The 19,073-nt window shown below is 45.6% G+C and overlaps 2 protein-coding genes across 2 annotated transcripts; both read left to right on the top strand.

The window, feature by feature from the left end:
• Positions 1-428: 428 nt before the first annotated feature.
• Positions 429-1,051, top strand: HD556DRAFT_1482324 (uncharacterized protein; the record flags this gene model as incomplete). The annotated part of the gene is made up of 2 exons (XM_041308649.1): positions 429-787; positions 841-1,051. 2 exons carry the CDS (start codon positions 429-431, stop codon positions 1,049-1,051), a joined length of 570 nt encoding a protein of 189 aa, XP_041158855.1.
• Positions 1,052-16,952: 15,901 nt separating this feature from the next.
• On the top strand, positions 16,953-18,863 carry HD556DRAFT_1381369 (uncharacterized protein; the record flags this gene model as incomplete). Its single annotated transcript, XM_041303257.1, has 8 exons — positions 16,953-17,101; positions 17,153-17,343; positions 17,397-17,480; positions 17,535-17,656; positions 17,705-17,790; positions 17,845-18,241; positions 18,385-18,717; positions 18,767-18,863. Coding segments are annotated over 8 exons (1,317 nt in total), but the record flags the coding sequence as incomplete, so codon positions are not given.
• Positions 18,864-19,073: the final 210 nt, after the last annotated feature.

The raw sequence follows: 19,073 nt of genomic DNA, 5'->3' as shown, positions 1-19,073 counted from the left end.
TGAACCACGCACTAGCTGACAACATAAACATTAAGTAATATGACCAGAGCATTGGCTAGTCTCAGCAACGGCTGAAAAATATTTGGTGAGGATTACATATTTTCATCTATTGAGACATGTATTTGGATAGCTTGACATCACACGAGTAAAATTTTATCGACATTCTAGAATATGAACATTGAGACCGCACACTCTCATTTAGTGATGTGCACGGCCCGGCTTCAGGCCGTGGGCCGGCCAAAGCCGAGCCTGATTAGGCCGAGCCAAGCCGGGCCCAAGTCAGGGCCTGACCACGGCCCAGGGCCCGGCTTGAGGTGTTGAAAAGCCTGAGCCGGCGGCTCAGGCCGCAGCTTTTTGTCCCTTATCGGCCTCGATATTTGCGACCATGTAACTATGAAAACAGGGTCAGTCCAGCTAATCCACCAACCATGTACATCCCTCCATTTGATACCACCTCCTACTCCATACTCACTTCGCTACTTTCATCTATACCAACTTCTCTACCATCCATACCGGAAACATTGACCACGAGAACCTCTTCTCCATCTACAATGTCGGTCACGAATCTTTCCACTCTGGGGCAACAGACATCCAGCCAACAGTCAACTTCAGACAATCCCCAAAACGTTACTCCGCAATCCTCGCAGACTAGTTCCTCTGATTCACCAACTCCCACGTTACCAACCACGTTCCCCGGAGGCTCTCCAACAACAGTGCCAGGTGCACAATCTTCCCATATCCCACAATCTCCGTGCGGAAGTCCTGTGAACACTACTCTTCACTCACCGTAAGTCATTAGAGCTATGACCGAATGTGTTGACCTTATTGTGTGATTCTAAGCTTCGCTGGAGTTGCAAAAAACGTCATAAGCACGACATCGCCAATTACACACAGTGGGGATGCGTTCTCTTCGATCACCTATACTTCGATTGGTACCTCTACTATTACAACATACTCCTGCTTTGGGTCTACCTCAGCACTCGTGACCCTGACATCATCTCCTCATCCTCTTCCCTCCTCCTACTCACGTCTGTCGTCCGCACTCGTTTGAGCCATATCAGCAGTTGCTGATGTGCGCTGGGCGTTTGCGCATGGCGTTCGTGGTGTTGGGAATGGCGTGGTGGAGCTTCTCAACCTGGTTACCTGGGTGAATTCACGCGCGACTCAGAGTACCGATTTACATTGGTATGCGCGTGTCGTTGATTGCTCACCGTTACAAATATGCTTAGATTGAATTTTAGATCATTTTGTTCTTGAAAGCCGTCGTTGAGCCCAAGCCGAGCCGCGGCTTTGGCCTGGCTTGGGCTCACGGCTTGGCCTGAGCTTTTGCAAAGCCCAAGCCCCCCAAAGCTGGGCCTAAGCCGGGGCTTTCAGGCCGAGCCGGGCCCGCACATCACTACTCTCATTTCACTATCAAGGGGAAATCACCATGTCGCAGGTGGACCATGCTTTTGCGAAAGGTACCAATCAGAATGCAGCATTAATCGAGCAAATATTTCTGACAAATGTTTGTAACATCAGTACGGCTGCTAGGTGGCTTGCAAAAGAAGACTGTGTCCGTTTCCTCCGTACGTTGGATAACGATGGTGTTTCCTTCGAAACCAACATCTGTCTTATTTGTCGGCAAATTGAAAGAGTGATAGTTTGCGGAGAGTGCGAGCGAAGTGCGCAGAATGAGCTTAGATTGATCCTGGAGTGCAGGGTTATCCCGAAAGTTCGTTGCGCAGTTGCAGACTACGCGATCGAGTCTGACTAAGTGGATGCACAGTGTATAGATCAGAAATTACCATCGTCGTCGATATCATAGTCACTGAGACTTGTATCTTCCATACAATTGTCCTCGCTCTCCTCTTCGCTCTCCTCGCTCATGTCCTCACTCTCCTCCTCGCTCTCCTCGCTCTCCTCGTTCTCGTCCTGCTCATTCTCGTTCTCCTCGCTCTCCTCGTTCTCCTCGTTCTCCTCCTCCTCACTCTCGTTATCGTCCGCTAGTTCATCTTCCTCACGAGATTCGTCATCACTTGGGCTATCCACTTGCCAAGGACCATGTCCGACACCAGCACCAGTAAACCAAATGAACATATCACGATCCACAAAACTGCATGTTGAATGAGAATGAATTAAAAAATTGAGACGACGACTCACATGTTGATATAGTATGCAGTCCATGTGTCGTCCTCCATCCATGTGCATTGAGTTGATTTTTGCTGTTGTGCAGACTGGCATACGCATCCATCTGCAAAAGCTGGGATCAAGTGTACCCCGCGAACCACTAATGCAGGATCGATGAAACCGAAAGCAGAGTCGTCTGTCTCGGGTACAAAAGCCACTTTTGGAAGACGAGCTGCCTTGATCCCTGACCGGTACCGCCGCACTGGATTGAACCATCTGACAAACAATATCTCCATCTGAGTTTTCTGTGGGCTTGCTCCGCTCGATCGTAAATCAAGTATGTTAACATGGAATATGCGCAGTACTCGAGCATACCAATACGGATGATTGGAGCGGGATTCAGAATCACCTGACAATACCATGATATCAGCGTGATTTCGAGGGTTAATCAAATCTTGCTGGGATTGTAGATCGTATGAAGTGTAGTTGACGCGTAGTGTATTGACAGAGAACAGAACGTTGTCACATATGACAACCTCATTTCGGTCATCGCCTGAGAATTCAATGAGGCCATCTTGCGCGTGCAAGCAACGTAATATATGGTCCTTGAGTTTTGGAATAAATTTCTTGTGAAAGTGGCTGAGTAGCTAATGCATGGAGACTCATGAGAACACACCTCAAATGCTGGATCGTTTTTGTTGTCCTGCAGTAGTTTGTGTATGTGTACAGGAGAATTGCGATGGTGGGATAGTTGGTGATGAAGGCGGGGAGCTGGAGGTGGAATATTTTCAATGCAGACTGGGCCAAGAGACGAGGCTTTCTCTGCCTCTTGCATCTTCCGAAGTCGTCGTTGTCGTCGTTCGTGTTTTGAAAGCTGTTTGGCGGTATTCTGTTTGTTGGTGAACGGGTACAGCGCTTTGATGGCCCGATGAGCAAGTTCACCCTGCAATCCGTATCGAATTTAGATGCTCAAACTGATAACTAACCAGCACCCACTATCTGCATTGTGAAAGAATCGGTCGTCCCAAAGAACTTGATAGACTGGACATAATCTCCAAGAGCATGGAACTTGTAGGTTTTCATGTTGAAAATTTTCTTCTTTGGAGAGGATGGCAGTGCATCAGTAGTTCGGTGTTCCTTAAGTGCTTCGCGTCGATGCCGTGCAGCCTTTTCCTTTGGAAGTTCAGTAGTATCATAGTTATCGCAGATCTGATGACGGAACTTTCATAGCTGCTTAGTGAGCAAAGTAAATGCTTGTGACATAGAAACCAGAGTTAATTCACTATGTAGCCGCAATTTTGCATAGGCGTGCCATTCAGCAAACCTGAATAGCAGCGTCTGCACTATTGTGTCATGCGGGGTCGGCAGGAGTCCCTCAAAAACGGGCATAGCACACTGCAACAACATCAGCAACGATCTCTGGAAAGAAACAACAACGACCTGTAAGATATCTTCGAAGTCCCTTGCAGCCAATCTCTTCATGCTCGCCGTATCATCAGAGAATTTTCGGATGACGCCTTGGCCAAAAGTGGGTACATGCCTGAACCTGGTGGTGTGGTGAGCCTTTCCACAAGTTTTAAACGACAAAGTCTTACCTTTGATTGAGTGTAATTACAACTTCGGCACCTTTCGGGAGCGCATATAGGAGGCGGATCAAGTGACTAAAGAGACTCTTCCAGGTCCCTAATTCACACTCGTGCATAAAATCGACGACCAGCATGCGAAATGGGTCGAGTCCGAGGCTGCCAAGCTTTTGCACGAAGACGTTCTGCATGTCATATCTCAGCCAAAGTAAATAGGACGAGCGAAATACTTACGATAGTCGGAATCCATGACTCACTGGAGAGAACTTTCTCTACTGCTGTCTTAATAACCGAGGGTCTTATATAAAGCGTGTAAGAATGTAATGACACCACAATTACACTTGGATAAGACTTCTTGCCAGTCCTCGATTAACACGGTCTACGACTTTTCTTCTTTCGTGGTAGATAATGTGTGAGTTCTTGGGAGGCTCGCTAAACCAATCAGGTGATCAACTTAGCCGGAGCTTTTATGTGTACCTCCAATTGCTTTGTCTAGGATTTGCTACCTAGATTCAGAACTGTGGTCTGAAGTACAAATAGCTTTGCCTAGATTGCACGTTCTAGGCACTGAAATGAACTGGGTAGATTTTACCAAGGCACAAGTTGGTCAAATAGGCACGAATAGGAGTAGAGACAAAGGGGTCTCTGTAATATCACGTTGACCAAAGACTGGTTGGTCAAATAGACACAAATAGCACTGGTGAGACAATGGTCTCAAGAATAATCACGTTGACCAAGGCACGAGTTGGTCAATTAAACAGTAAAACAGGAGAGACAACGGTCTCTAAAATCACGTGGACCAAAGACTGGTTGGTCAAGTAAACAGTAACATAAGCTTCTTATCGTAAGAAACTTGTATTCTCAAGGGATACGTTTCCCTGCACTTGTTCTGCTACAAGTGGGAGATCTTAACAAGTGAGATGTCTTGTTCAACTGAGGGGGTTTCTCTGAGAAGAAAATTTCCTAGAAGAGGGATCTCTATTTTTTTTGGGGAGAATGGGCTCTCCTTATATACATTTTGTGTGGGAAAGTAATGTAGGTTCGCAAACAATAAAATAAAGAGAGAACCAATCAGAATATTGGGTGAAACCCAATAAAAGTATAAAATACAAATAAAAGATGGAGCAATGACATCAGAGATGACATCATAGTGGAGCTAGAATATTCTAGAGCCTATGACATCATTATGACTTCATACATTACATCATAATTTCCAACAGAATAGTCTAGAACTTTCTGTGGAGCTATATGACATCATTATGACATCATACTCAGAAATAATATTTTCTGGAGTATCTGGTAGGTCATAGCATCCTAAATAAAAGAAAATAAACGAACAATGCTAGAGAAAACAAGATAGAAACAATGATACAAATACAATATGCAAGACACGGGCTTTTTAGATAGGTTTTTGTTAGGCTTTGAGCTTTTCTCAATGGTTTTCTCTGGCCAAAGTGAATAAGCCAAAGGTAAGGCAATACCTTGACCTTCATTTTACTTCACATATGACTTTTTCTTCTTCTTCCATATAAAACTTGAAATATAGGACCGAGGTTTGATACCAAGGTATGGGGTGACTAGTCTGAGGACTGTGCTAACAGACATAATCTTTTGAGGGTTATTCCTAGTAGTAGTTATGTCCATGCATGATTCCCGTATTATGCAGGACACCGCAACGCCATCAACGGCATATCCAGACTTGTATACCATGTCCCGAGCAGCCTGTACCTTCCGCAAGCAGTAAATTCTTAGATCTTCAATTCGCCCGCGCATGTCTTTCATAAATCCAACACGATCAGCTTTCGATTTTGTCACCAGGCATCGTGGACAAAGACAAGACCCCATGTCTTTCATGGTCGCAATGAGAATCCTGATAGTCTCGTTACAGTAGCATGCGACAGATGTCTTTGAGCTCACTCACTTTTCTGGATAGTCGGCAGAATATGTAAATATTCGGGGAAACACGCGGCGAAGTATGCCATCAGGGCTTCTCATTACAATACCATGGCGGTATGCATGGAGAAAGTCTTCATCCAAAAGAATATCCCAACAGGCCTGAAAGAGCTCTCTCCGGCAATGTGTGTAGAGAGCGGCTATCCCACTTTTCGTAGAGACCCCGAGATTTCGAAAAGTGTCTTTAATTCGACCTGGAAGCTACACCTTGATGTGAAATTGCTTTGAACAATGAACGTAAACAACACTTACAGACGGTAGGAAAGCGATTAAGTGACAAGCTCCAGAGCTGGGTTTTGCGCGAGCGTACTTTGACAAATTGCCAAAAAATAAGTATAACGGCCATGCTGTTGCATTTCCGAAGTTGGTAAGTTGTGTTGCGTCGGAGGAAAACATCAAGCCAGTAATTACTCGCTCAAGAGTACAATCAGGCTCCTTGGGCTGCTTTTGTAGGTCGTCGTGGGCTTGTATCCAGGCATCTGATGTATAAAGTTCATCGTAAAGACGATATGTTCGCCCATCGTTCGGGTTAGTCCAAAGACGGCGAAATGGCCATAGATAAAATGCCTTCACTTGAGCATCTGAAAATGCTTCGCGAATGGTGCTGACCAATGGCCAATAGTGAAGCCCTGGGACTTTAAACGGATGGCCACCGGAAGTGTCACCCTTCCGACCTGGGACTTTTATCATGACATCCGCCTCCACCCAACCTTCCGGGAATGTCACAGCTGCAGAGGGTACATCGCTGTCCCACGAATTTTGATCTGGAATGTCGAGGAGTCTCAGGGATTTCCTCATACTGAAGTCTTGCAGGTCGGTGGTGTTGAAATCCTTTGCGAGCAACACGTCACAGACCAGACGTGAAACTTCCGCCTCGGACTTTCTTGTACTTCCACTGGACATCCAGTTGAGCAGCCGATACACGGTCATGTTTGGAAAGGGATGTGGAGGTGGAGGAACTGAATTAGGCGGCTGTAATGTCAGGCATTTTTTGGCCAGTAAACATGAGGGGACGAAGACATTGGGTTCATAAGATGGGCGTTGTAGATAATCACGAGTTAGACCAAATGCTCCAATGACATTGCGAAGGGACTCTGTGACCAGCAGAATCACCCTTCGAACAACACTGCGAGCTGGTGGTATATCATGTGTCGCCGAGTGGTCATCTTCTGTCGCATCCTGAGTAGAGGTTTCGATATCGTGGACAACATGTTCCACAGGTTCGGCGACTCGATATCGCTTCGGTAGTCTGATGCGCCTTTGAGGTTTAGAGCGAGCTATTTCAGACATTAGCATATATGAAAGTGTAATGATTAATTTTTCACCAATACAATCCAAGTTCATGTCCATGGCACTGGGAAGAGCGTACGATTCACCTGGAATTGAGTTATCTGACATGAAATCGTTTGGTACAAGAAATAAACAAAATCACCAAGCTTACCAATGACCATATCAAGATCCTGGCTTCCTGCTGGTGCGTCCGTAGCATCTGTGGTGCCAGTATCTAGGTCAACATCCATAGGGGACTCAGATGCAGAACCCAAGGGAGTGATCTCTTCAACAGCTGGATATTCAGGAAGCGATGCCCACTCCTGCGACTCAGTATCACTTGCAGAACCCCCTTCTGGGGCGACGAAACACTTAAAATTTACTTTGTGAGTATCAAATCTGAAGTCCCGCGCAATGTAGAACTTACTTGAGGGCCAGATAGTTTGTCTTTTAATGCCCTCGCGGCTATTGCGTTGCGTGCACGATCTTTCCGTTTCTGAGAGGCAGCGACCACTGTTTTCTTATATTCTACGCAAGTTTTCCGGTGCAAAGTAAGAGCGCGCTGATCCTGCAATGTCCGTTGGCACCCATGGGCGCCACAAGAGAGTTCAACCATTAATGAAATGCAGAAAATTAAGATGACCGTTGCAGTGATGGAGCATCGGATTCTAGAACAAAGTTGAAGCATAGGTCCGTCAGTTTGGTCATAGTGAAGATGCACCTGGCGGTGGCCAGCAGTGCATGGCAGGTGGCACGTGACCTCAAATTGCTGTGCAGCTCTGACGCTCTCAGGTTATCATTTTCACTTTTGGAGCTAATACAGGCTGTACAGCATAAAACCCAACGACCGATGGTCATTGCTTGTAGTATATAGGAATCAGTATTTGTCAGATAAAGATACCTAGGACATGAGACCGAGACACAAACTGTCAGGCTCCCAAATAATGTAACTGTCTTCGTCATAGGAAGCAAATCAAGCTTGTAATGAGGAAGTGGCCACTATCAATTAAGCTGAATGTTCGAATATAATGTTAGAGTATGTGCGAGATCCTGCATGGCCTATCACTCATGAAGAAAACACCGGCAAGGGTACACTCCATGTTTGGAGAAGTCATAAATGGAACAAATGTTCGCGAGATTCTCTTATGCTCTGCAAGCACTGTTTCCTCCGTTTCCTCAACTCTCTGGATTTCAAAGGTTTTCGACACGACTTTGTGAAACTTGACCAAAAAAATGCAGTCTGTGGGTTAGGTAAAGGAGGATCTGCTTTGTTTTCGGTGGGAGCAGGTGCCGGCAAAGCTTCATACATGGCTATAGTTCTAGAACGCGAGAAAACCTGTTGCAAAATTTAATAGATAAATCACAAGACTACTTACAAACAGATGAGGAACCAAAGCCATTTCGCCTAATGGTGCAACGAGAATTTGATCGATGTCAAGATCCTGAGGCTTTCTGGGGGGGTCTTGTGGTAAAGACAATGCAGCAGGAGAGCAAGAATCCACTGATATATTCTCTAACGGAGAGATAGCAGTGGTCGAGAATACAATAGTCAACTTTGGTAGTGACCAGATCTATAGAAATTGATATTAGCTAGCTTCATCCCAAAAGGTCGATGTGAGGCTAACCTCTATGACGCCTTGTGGTCGCACGACCATGAGCCACCGACATCTGTTGCCAGCCGTTGCGGCCACCTGCAGTGTAGACATATTCTTATCTGCATGTACTGCAGGGGTAGTCTCGCTCGCCTCTATATCGAAGAGACCGATAGTATCCGTGAAAAAACAGCCTGCAATATAGCGAGATGTCTACATTGAAGCAGTAAATAGTGTGGAACAAGGTAAGCGAAATCAGAAATACCTTGTCACCCATTGGAGACATATCTTTGCGTCGAATCTTTCCTTGCTCCGCTTCACCAATAAAAAGACCGATAAACTCGTCTTCTCAAAGGATAAGTACAAAGGGATCGCAAATATTGCATGATTTAATCCTTGCCCGAGGTAGACTGCCGTCCATATCTTTGATAACTTGTCTTTCATTACCGTCTTGATTCCACCTCATTAGTCATCAATGCAAAAAGTTTGTAGGAATATCGTACTGAGCTCCAGCACACGGATAGCATTTGTCATGACATGCAATAGAGTGGTGCGCTGGAAGAATGGAGCTGCGCTTATCGTTGTCCCAGGTATGTGAGTCGGAATGGCAACATCGGTCTTTGCGGTCCGGGTTGCTATCTGCGAGGGTTTAGCGAATAAAATGTACCAAAAAAAAATTACCTACCCGCAAAACACCCGGTGTAGGATTAGCGTCTGTGCCAGTAATTATCGCGTCAATTTCAGCTGAAAATGAGTCCATAGACTTCTCATAAGAGAGACCATTGACACGTTTGGACTGGTGAACGGGAAGAGACCAGATTCCTCGTGCCCCTCCAAGTACATGCAGTTTCCGCTTAGTGCGCGTCGGAAGGTCACGCTGTGCTGAATTGTCAGTTGAAGTAGCAGTCTGTAAGATCATATCAACTCGCCTGGAAAAGGGTGAATCCGCCTAAATGACCTACTCCTGTGGCAGCAACAAGTTCCGGAACAAAACGTTCCTAAAAAAAGATTGAGCAGAGTTTGACCCATCTAAAGTCATATACTTACTCCATTCTTAGCAAGAGAGAATGTCATATCAGCGATTGGGCCATATGCAAGTAATGAGTCGCACAATGAAAGGTGAATGATGGAACGAGTCTTTGTCGTGGCACTGGCTCCTGATGCTGCTCCAACTGCCACCTGTGTGGCTGTCTGTGAATCGCCATATGAATCTGTGACGCATCAGTAGAGTTTCAAAACCACGTGGCAATGTAACCAACCATCGTCATCGTCTAAATTCATACTATCAGAAAAATTCATAGTGGTGAGAATGCCAGTATGCTGCGCAGAAAGCTCGAGAGGTACCTCTTCTCTAGCAGTCTTCATCAATACTGACGGTCCATCCATGCTGCCTACGAAAAGCAGGTCGTCATTTAGTAGTCTGGCGACATGTCATATCCCGTATTCCGGACCTACATCCGACAATATTCCCACGCCTCATCCGGACCTTCGGACACCCTATTCATGTCTCCAGTCCTCTATCCATCCGGATCCCTGCACCCCTGCACATCCACATCCACATCCACATACATTTACCTCCATACCTCAATCCACGCGTCTCATCCGGATGTCCGGTCCGGTCCGATCCGGTCCGATCCGATATACGATAAGCTTCCTAATTCAATTCCTGTGCATATAACGTTAACACAGCCTATTCCTCTATTCGGTATTCCTTGTCCTCGGTATCTCGGTTATACTTACTACCGGTATGCTTACTGATCCGTTAACCTATGCTTCATTTCCGACTCGCGCTTGATAACTTTGCTTATGCTTCATACATAGCCTCGGATGCTTGCTTACTGATCTTTCCGTTATTTCCTTAGTATATAAACTCTTGTATATGTCCTGTAGTTCCTCAGTCTGAATATCATATTAGTCCTCGCACTAGATCTCACTCTAAGTCCTCATATCAGTTCTAGTCTATCGACTTAGTCAATATCCATCTCGGGCCTAGGGAGAAATTCCCTAGGCCAGAGCTCCGCTTATCCGCTCATCCGATCCTCCGAAGTTTCCGGACGTTCGTCCGAAACTTTCCCGCGGTCCTCCGGACCTATTCTGCTTCGGACTTTGTCCTTGCAGCCTTTCCTCTGTTTGCTTCTACTTAGGACTTGTCATAAGTAGCCATTACACGTATCCGTATCAGGATGAAACCTCATCGTAATTTCCGGAAGTTCCTCCGGAACTTTCCCGCACTCGTCCGGAAAGTCCTTCCGAACTTTCCCGCGCTTCGGACGTCCTTCGGACGTCCTTGGACTTTCTTCGGACATCATTCTGAAATTAAGGGCACATACTCGGGTAAGGGGCGTAGCGCACGAGCTGAAGCCAAGCCCCTCGGAATCAGTCCTACCCTTTGTGCACGGTCTTAACACGACAGCTGGTATGGTTGTCTGAGCAATAACGGGTAATAACACTAGTTTAGATACAGTCCTCCCGTCAAGGATAATCTCAATGGGGTGTATCATGCCATCCTTTTGAATAACAAAGAAAGTCTTTTCATCGACAAACACGAGCCGACTACCTTTGAGATACAGGCCAAGGTCATTGTCTGCTGGAGCATTGGCATATCACTGACGCGTGTAGCCCAGCCAATAGCAAGAAGGGACACACGGCAAGCTGCTTGATGATGGAATTACTTGTGAGGATGATGACACCTCCAAGTGAAGTTGCGCAGGGGAGGAGAGAGACGCTGTCGTAAGGGAGACCGTCGACAGTCATGATAATGGGGTAATTTCGGCTCATGAGATTCAAGGTAAATATGTAGAGGCAAGCAGTGTCACGGTACTCCTTGAGACGACTACACGGAACACGTCATTGTGTGAAAATTAAGCAAAGCATGCCACGCACCCAGCCCACGTCTGCTCAGATTGGCAAAGCACCGCGACCGTTGGATTGTTGTATCCAGGAGGAAAACAAAGTCAATGATGTTCCGAATGCGCTCACCGACATCGTTGACGAGGTCTAGCATGAAACTTGCAGAGTATGGTACGTCCCTGTTGGTTATTCGAATTTGCATCGAGCCAGAAGTGGGAGAATTCAGAAGAATGCACACATTGTGTGGTTTTGTTCCTTCCGTTACGTCGAGTTCTGCTTGGGTCTGAAAGAACGGAAGAATAGCAAATGTGTCCTTTGGAAGAGATAGTGCTGCACATCGGGACAAGGAGTCTGCACGCAATTCTATTCTGAAAAGGGGACTATCCAATGAAACGTGAAACCTGGTCAGATATGTGCACAGTGATGAAGACAAACACCAACTATCTGCCAGAGGCGCTCGCTCATACATATGTATTGAAATGGTGACAAGATCGTGTGCAGCGTCCGACTACTCAAGAGCTATCTGTAATTACGATCAAGAACCACTATGAGACGCAGAATAAATGCCATCATACCTTGGCGTCCTTGAAGGACACTGATAGACAATCTAGTTGGTCGTCATAAGTTGACATAATGCGCACGCTCTGAGTCTCCATGCCAGTGACAGTGCCATGCAGAGTATGCTCTCGCACAAAGTTAAAGTGTGACACCATTGAAGGATCTTTCTTTGCAGTAGCCTGTAATGCAACTAAGCTACCCTCCCCAATTTCAGGCTAGGTATTCACCTTTACGGAGCCCATATTAACCCACCCTTCTCCACCCTCATTTCGCCTTTCATAGCCTCAGTGCCTTTTCGTATATGAGCCCTTCGCTCTCGCTCATTTTCCATATAAGTTGATATTTGCGGAGGTTGCTCCCAGACTTCGAAAATGCGCAAAAGGTTGGATCTTGAAACAACAACATTGGTAAGAACGCGAGGCAGCTTTTCCTGGCTGTAAGATCCAGTGATAGTTGAGGGCGTTAGTTTGAGTGTCGTTGCGAATTCAATACCACTAGGGGGGAGTAGTAGTATGTCGTGTCTCAAGGCATGCATTTCTCCACCCCGGTCTGTTTGTTTCTAAAGGTCTTGCCAAACAACCTCAAATTTTAATCGATTATGTAATAAGATCACGTTCTACTAAGTGGATGGATGCTCGGCGCTTGAGTCTCAAGTCTTTCAGTTCCTCGGTGAGAACAGTGTACCACGATGATGAAAATATTTAGTGCGTTCTCCAAATTGGAAAGCTCCTGAACATCCGTGTAAAATTTGAGATTGAAATCTACCGGAAAGGTAAGTGATGTTGGTATGTTGCATGGTCACCCATATGCACCCAGGTCTCCGTATTGAGCTATCAAATCAACCTTTGACAAAACATTGACATGCGGCAGTTCCAAGAGCAGCATAGTCCGGAGGGACAGGAGAAGTACGGAAACATATTCATATTTCGCGGTGTTGGTCGCATAGTGCGCATTCACAGAGATGAATTAGCGTTGTTTAACAACAGAACCAACATAATAGAACGTACCATAAACCCGATCTTCGTCAATCGTTGCACTATGCATCTCAGCGCCTCGTGATGTATGCTAAGCTCGACCTGACCGAGTACGTCAAATAGCACATATCCATCAGATCCCAGCTCTTGCAGCCGTGCATCGAGCCAATTGAAGTTGATGTATAGGTACTCCATACAGATCAGGATTCCTCCGTTGGGGCCAAGGCCATGTTGGTCCATGACATCCTGGAGGGAGATCAAAGAAGTTATATCAATTGTACATGGATAAGGCATGTTGTCGTTAGCTGGGTCAAGGTTGACAATGGATATTGGGCGATTAAAAGCAGTAAATAACTGGTACTTCAACATGTGCGGAACTTGAGCAGAAAAATACAACCACGTCCCCATTACAAACTCACCTTGCAAAATAAAGAACGTGAGATTGTATCAGCACTCTGAAACAGTCCCCGATGGTCGATCCTGTCGATGGGTCGAGTCGTCGCAGCTCACTGAAGTGTTTCACGGCAACCCAGACTGAGAGACACAATGCGAGGGCCTCCCAAACAGTGTCGAGCATCCAAACCATTGAAATAAAAAGCCGGTCGTTCACTACAAATTCATAGCTGCACGTATATGTGCCAGAGAGTATCAACTCCTCTGGTGTTTGTCTAATGAGCCGTGCTCTTCAAGTCAACAAGTAAAGCTTACCCAGGACAGTATCGTTGCCGCAATTACTCCGCAGGCGACATTTACAGCCAGGAAGTTAATAACAATGAACATGAGCATCGCTCTAGATCCCTGATACATGGCATGTAACCGAGCAATCATGATGACTTGCATCGTGTGTCAGTCAGGTCAATATCAGAGGTATTGCACCTGGGTGACTTACTACCCAACATGGCACATTTGTGCCATTCACTGCGTAGTCCGTGATAGTACCTAAAAACTTCCAATTAGTGAACACCCTCGCACTAGTATCAAAGACTCCGACTTACACCTATTAAGTAACTGTGTTGAGCCAAGTTGGATGCTTGGAAATCTGACTCACTCCCACATATGAGCATATGGATTGGATGGGAATGAGATGGTTACAGAATACTTACTGCATCTGTCATTGATACCGATGGCATATTTCTCGACACATACGTAGAATAAGGTATCCCAATATAGCGCATCTAGAACATTTTGGATTCAGCATAAGTTGCCCACCACGCTAAAGCACAACATGAAATACGAACAATAAAATACAGCACGGTCATGAGAGACCAGCATTGTCTCTGTCGCGAATTCATCGCATGCTCTTGTTTTCTTCTGATACGGCACTCTTGTCACTCACCCAAATGAGTTCAATCTAGGACACCATTCTTAGTGAGATATCTGCTCCGACAATAACATCGACGTACCTCTTGTCCGAGTGTTAAGATTGAAAATATCAGTGATTTTCGAACATTAATATTGCTCTCTCTGTTCTCATGAGTCGGTCTGATAAATTGAGCAGGGCGGATGATGATAATGAAATATATGACAAAAACATATTCTAATGCCAAGTAAACTATGGAAAGGGCAGACACAGAGACCCATCATCACGAGTGTGTCGCAATCCGAGGATCTACGTGGCAACTGGTAGATATTCAATTAGACCTCAATAGAGTGTAGCATTTCCAGAACTTACATTGTGATGTTGATCGTTTCTCTGAGTTGTGGACAAACAATATCCCAGCTAGTTACTAGCTCGGATGTGACTGAGATTACCTCCTCAAAGAAATTGGTAGCTTCCGTGCTGTCAGCTAAGTCTGAACTGTAAAAAGGATCAAATGCCCGAATAGCAGCCCAGTTCCAGTTTTCACTGAAGGCATATTGCAACTGAGGGTCAATTCAGTTAGTTACTGGACGAATGAAAGACTACTATACGCACCGTAACAATGGCGCATGCTAGCGTGTACCTAAAATTAATGAGCCCCGGTGTAGGGATTCATTTCTGGCTGGGCTTGTAGAGACTGTTTTTACCTTACCTTATGTTGGCACTTTTGTAGCTTACATAAGCAAGTTATCTTTTCACCAGTTATCAGTATGAGTCTGAGTCTTCAGTAGTTTTTCATGATATTTCCTCTCCTCTGAGCCTTGAGCCTGGTCCAGAAACCCTTTAGGGTCGAATAGCAGCTAGGTTCTGCAAGACCCAACATTGTTCAGACTCACTCTCTGAATTGTTGTACCTTCACCGGCCCACTATTGAGGACTCGAGGGCCTGCCTGGTTGTTGGAAATTTCATGACGTATGGCATCAGCATAATTGCGGGAGAGAAATTCAGCCATCAATCCTAACGGAAGAGTATTCCGAAATAGTCTCCTGTCTCCCTATATACATTCTCGAATCATCAATGGAATGGAAAAAGAATGTATAACAGTACCCACCGTTAGCGAATCATGGTAGTGTAGCCACTCATACCGTGCTTCAGGCTGTTGGGCTAGGGTAATCCTGTCGACCACGAGAGCACTAAAACTGAACTGAACCGAATCCAACATATTCGCCTGAACAAGATATCCGAAGCAGCACTTTTTCCAAAGTGATAATAGTCGGATAGGGCCGCGTACCCCAATTTCAGTGTTCAAGGACAATATTGCCAGATTTTCTTGTTGAGTTTCTGTTACGTAGTGGTCAGATACATGAAGAGTTTTGAGAATATAAATTACCGCTGATATTATTCTTGAAGGCCACAAATTTGAGGTGGCGGCCTGCTTCGGCTTTCAGTATCGCAGGGGCTAAAGTCCAAGCACGCAATATGACTATAGCAAAAACCGCTTGATGAAGATCGTTAAACATTCGCTTGGTAATCTATATGAAAGGTCAGACAAATTTTAGGTGTCAGATTTTGACTTACCGGAGCGCCGGGAAAAAATGGATGGTTGGGGGACGAAATCATATAAGGGTCATAGTTGGGGGGAGGACCTTGAGAATTATCATGGTGGACGACAGTTCCTTCTTGGTGTGACATGATATGAAGAACAGCTGGGTGTAATCTCAGGTGAGCTGCTAAGCGCACTCAACATGCTTTATATTTTGGATGGGCAATGCGGGGCTCAGGGCCTCAGCCAAGTCACACTCACTCGCCTAACAAACTGAATTGCTAGTGTTGCCGAGTACAAAAAGAGTAAAAGTTTAACGCTCGCGAAACGGAACCGAAGTCCAGAAATTCATCTGGAGCGGTGAACTTTGTGAACTCGCGTTCCGATCGGAATGTTCTAGTTTTATGAGTAATGAGTTTAACGGTGCTGACAACACTGATTTTGCTAGTAAGTACATCAAGCTTTTAGTATACTTACCCGAAATAGTCACCTCGTGGCACAGCATCGGCATTCGGTGCGATCAATTTGGGGTTCAAAGTTGAGACTCTGGCGCCGCATGCACTGACAAAGTTTCGATACATTAGTTTTCTGAATTCTAAATGGAAACATCCCTTCTAGGCGTGTGATATCAATGATTGACCGAGTAACGTCGTCAGGTATACTCGGACTGTGTCTCTGCAGGGTTTGAGGAAGCTCGGAAGAACTAAATAAGCTTTGACTGATAACGGTACTCATGAACCGAGAGTGATATGGTGTGAAGTCAGGAAGTGGTTCACGTGACCCAACTTGTAATTTTCTACACGGTCCTGCCGTGGTCGTGACGCGGCGAGACTAACGTGGACTAGGACTAGCAGTAAGACCTAAACCGCTTACAATTGTTTCAGGGTCAGCAAGTTGGGTCCTTGAAATACGTTGATTTATTCCGATAGGCCCATCATTATGAGAACCGCAGGATGTGAGCCATTTATTCTTCAAATCAACGGAAATCAACTCCCCAGGTCTGGCGTCAATCAGCGTCATTGTCTGAGACGGAACACATTGACGGGTCCATCGATATCGATACCATGTGCTCATTCCACGGACACCGAACTTTTCAGTGATTTCTGTCGACGATCTCAGGTGTAAGCTTGGGCGTTGGTCTGAATTTCAACCACAAGTAGTACGAATTCATGCTCAGTTAATTAGATATATTCATCGTCCTTACTACTTGAATCTATGTACCACGAACAAAAAGAGTTGCACAGCCACAGACCTTCGAAGTTCTGAGTGACTTAGTCTCATCGTGACCTCATAGAGGAAGGAAAATAATCATTTCAGAATCCTTGGTTAATCTCAGAGAAGGAGCCTTCACTTTCTTTCAGGCCATGAAGGTCAAATTTTGCCACTGGTCATAGTAATTATCCACGAACTCATTCTAATAGATTGCAGTGGAGGAATGCAGCCATGGCGCACTGAACGTGATCTACCAGCACCTACGTGACCTAGAGGCCAGGCACAACTATATTGTGGATTTACTTCTTATGTGCGGGGACTTTCAAGCTATTCGCAATCACAGAGACATGCAATGCATGGCTGTCCCGCAGAAGTATAGGCAGCTAGGTGATTTCCACAAGTACGTGCCAATACCTAGTTGACATAAACATGCATTGATACACTTTTCTCTAGATACTATACAGGAGAAAAGACTGCTCCGGTGCTTACCATCGTAATAGGCAGGAATCACGAGGCATCGTATTACATGTCAGAACTGTATGCATCCGCTCCGTGCGCCACCTATAAGGATATACTTATTTACTCTCACAGGTATCATGGCGGGTGGCTTGCACCAAACATATACTTCCTCGGGCATGCCGGATGCATCCAAGTGAATGGTATCCGTATTGCTGGTGCGTCTGGAATTTTCAAAAGTAATGATTTCAGTCTAGGTGATTCTCCAATCATGTTCTCGGATACTCCACATTAAACACATGCAGGTTTTTACGAAAGATTACCTTACGATCATGGCACCATGCGAAGCATATATCACATCAGGGAATTTAATGTTCGTCGTCTGTCCTTGGTGCGTGAATTTTAGTCTTTGTGAGTTCTTGATCTCACATTGGATACATCACAGTTATCCTCCCTGGATATCTTCCTTTCTCATGATTGGCCCCAATACATCGAGCGACATGGTGATACTCAGGGCCTCCTTCGCCGCAAACCATTTTTTAGACAGGATGTACAGACGGGCAACCTGGGTTCCCCTCCTTTAATGGGGCTCTTGCGGACACTGAAACCAAAATGGTGGTTTTCAGCGCACTTGCATGTTCGCTTTCAGGCTACCGTACAGCATGAACAAACCGGTACTGGATCAAATTCTCTGCCCACGACTTCGCCACCACAAAACCCAGATGAAATAGCAATTGCAGATGATGATTTCGATGCAGTTGAATCTCAGAATCCTCCAATTGAATATTCTCATTTGCAAACGACTTCTCACAATCCTGATCAAATAACCCTAGAAGAGGAAGTTACACAATTGCCTCCCATCGCTTGTCGGCCACAGCCATCTATGACAAACTTCCTCGCATTGGATAAATGCCTTCCAAACCGAGAATTTATGGAGGTATGTGGCTTTGTGTCGATAGGGCATGGTTCTGATAATTTCTAATATAGGTCATCGATGTGCCTACCACATCGGATGAATCTACCATGCCTGGACAACGCTGTGTGCCGAAGTTAACCTTCGATCCGGAATGGCTGGCAATATCACACGCTTTTCACCCATTCTTCTCCATGAGGCGGCGTCAAGCAGATTATCCCAATGAAGCAACAGCTCGTGCGATGGTTGCCGAAGAGATGGAATGGGTCAAGTCCAATGTGCGCAATAACGAAGTAGACTCTTCCGGTGTCCCTCTACCTGGCATCCGAACCATTTTGGATTGCCAGACATTCGTGCAGAGCGCCCCTGGTCCTGGAAGTGAAGGAGCTCAAAAGAATCAACAACGTGAGAGTACTGATTCCTTGAGATATATTAACTGACATTGGTTATGCAGCACCTTGGTACACTAATCCTCAGACTACCGTTTTTTGCGATATGCTTGACATTCAAAACGTGATTGATTTCTCTTTGGACAATCGGGCCTAAGAAGCTTTCCCGACGACAAGTGCATATCTCACATTCAGATCACTCATGCTTTCTACGTGTTTTCCGAACTGCACGTTCATGTATATGTAGCTTGCTTGCGCTCGTTTGCCCCTCCCTTGTATCAGTACTGGGACTTGGTTTGCATTGAGATTGTGTGACTAAGCTTCCAAATATGGTGTAATTACAGTGACCGTCACGCTGTGACAGGAGGGGGG

Source organism: Suillus plorans (assembly GCF_016647745.1).
Source record: "Suillus plorans strain S12 chromosome Unknown HD556scaffold_38, whole genome shotgun sequence".
In the NCBI taxonomy this organism is placed as follows: Eukaryota; Fungi; Basidiomycota; class Agaricomycetes; order Boletales; family Suillaceae; genus Suillus; species Suillus plorans.
This window is presented reverse-complemented; position numbering and strand designations above follow the sequence as displayed.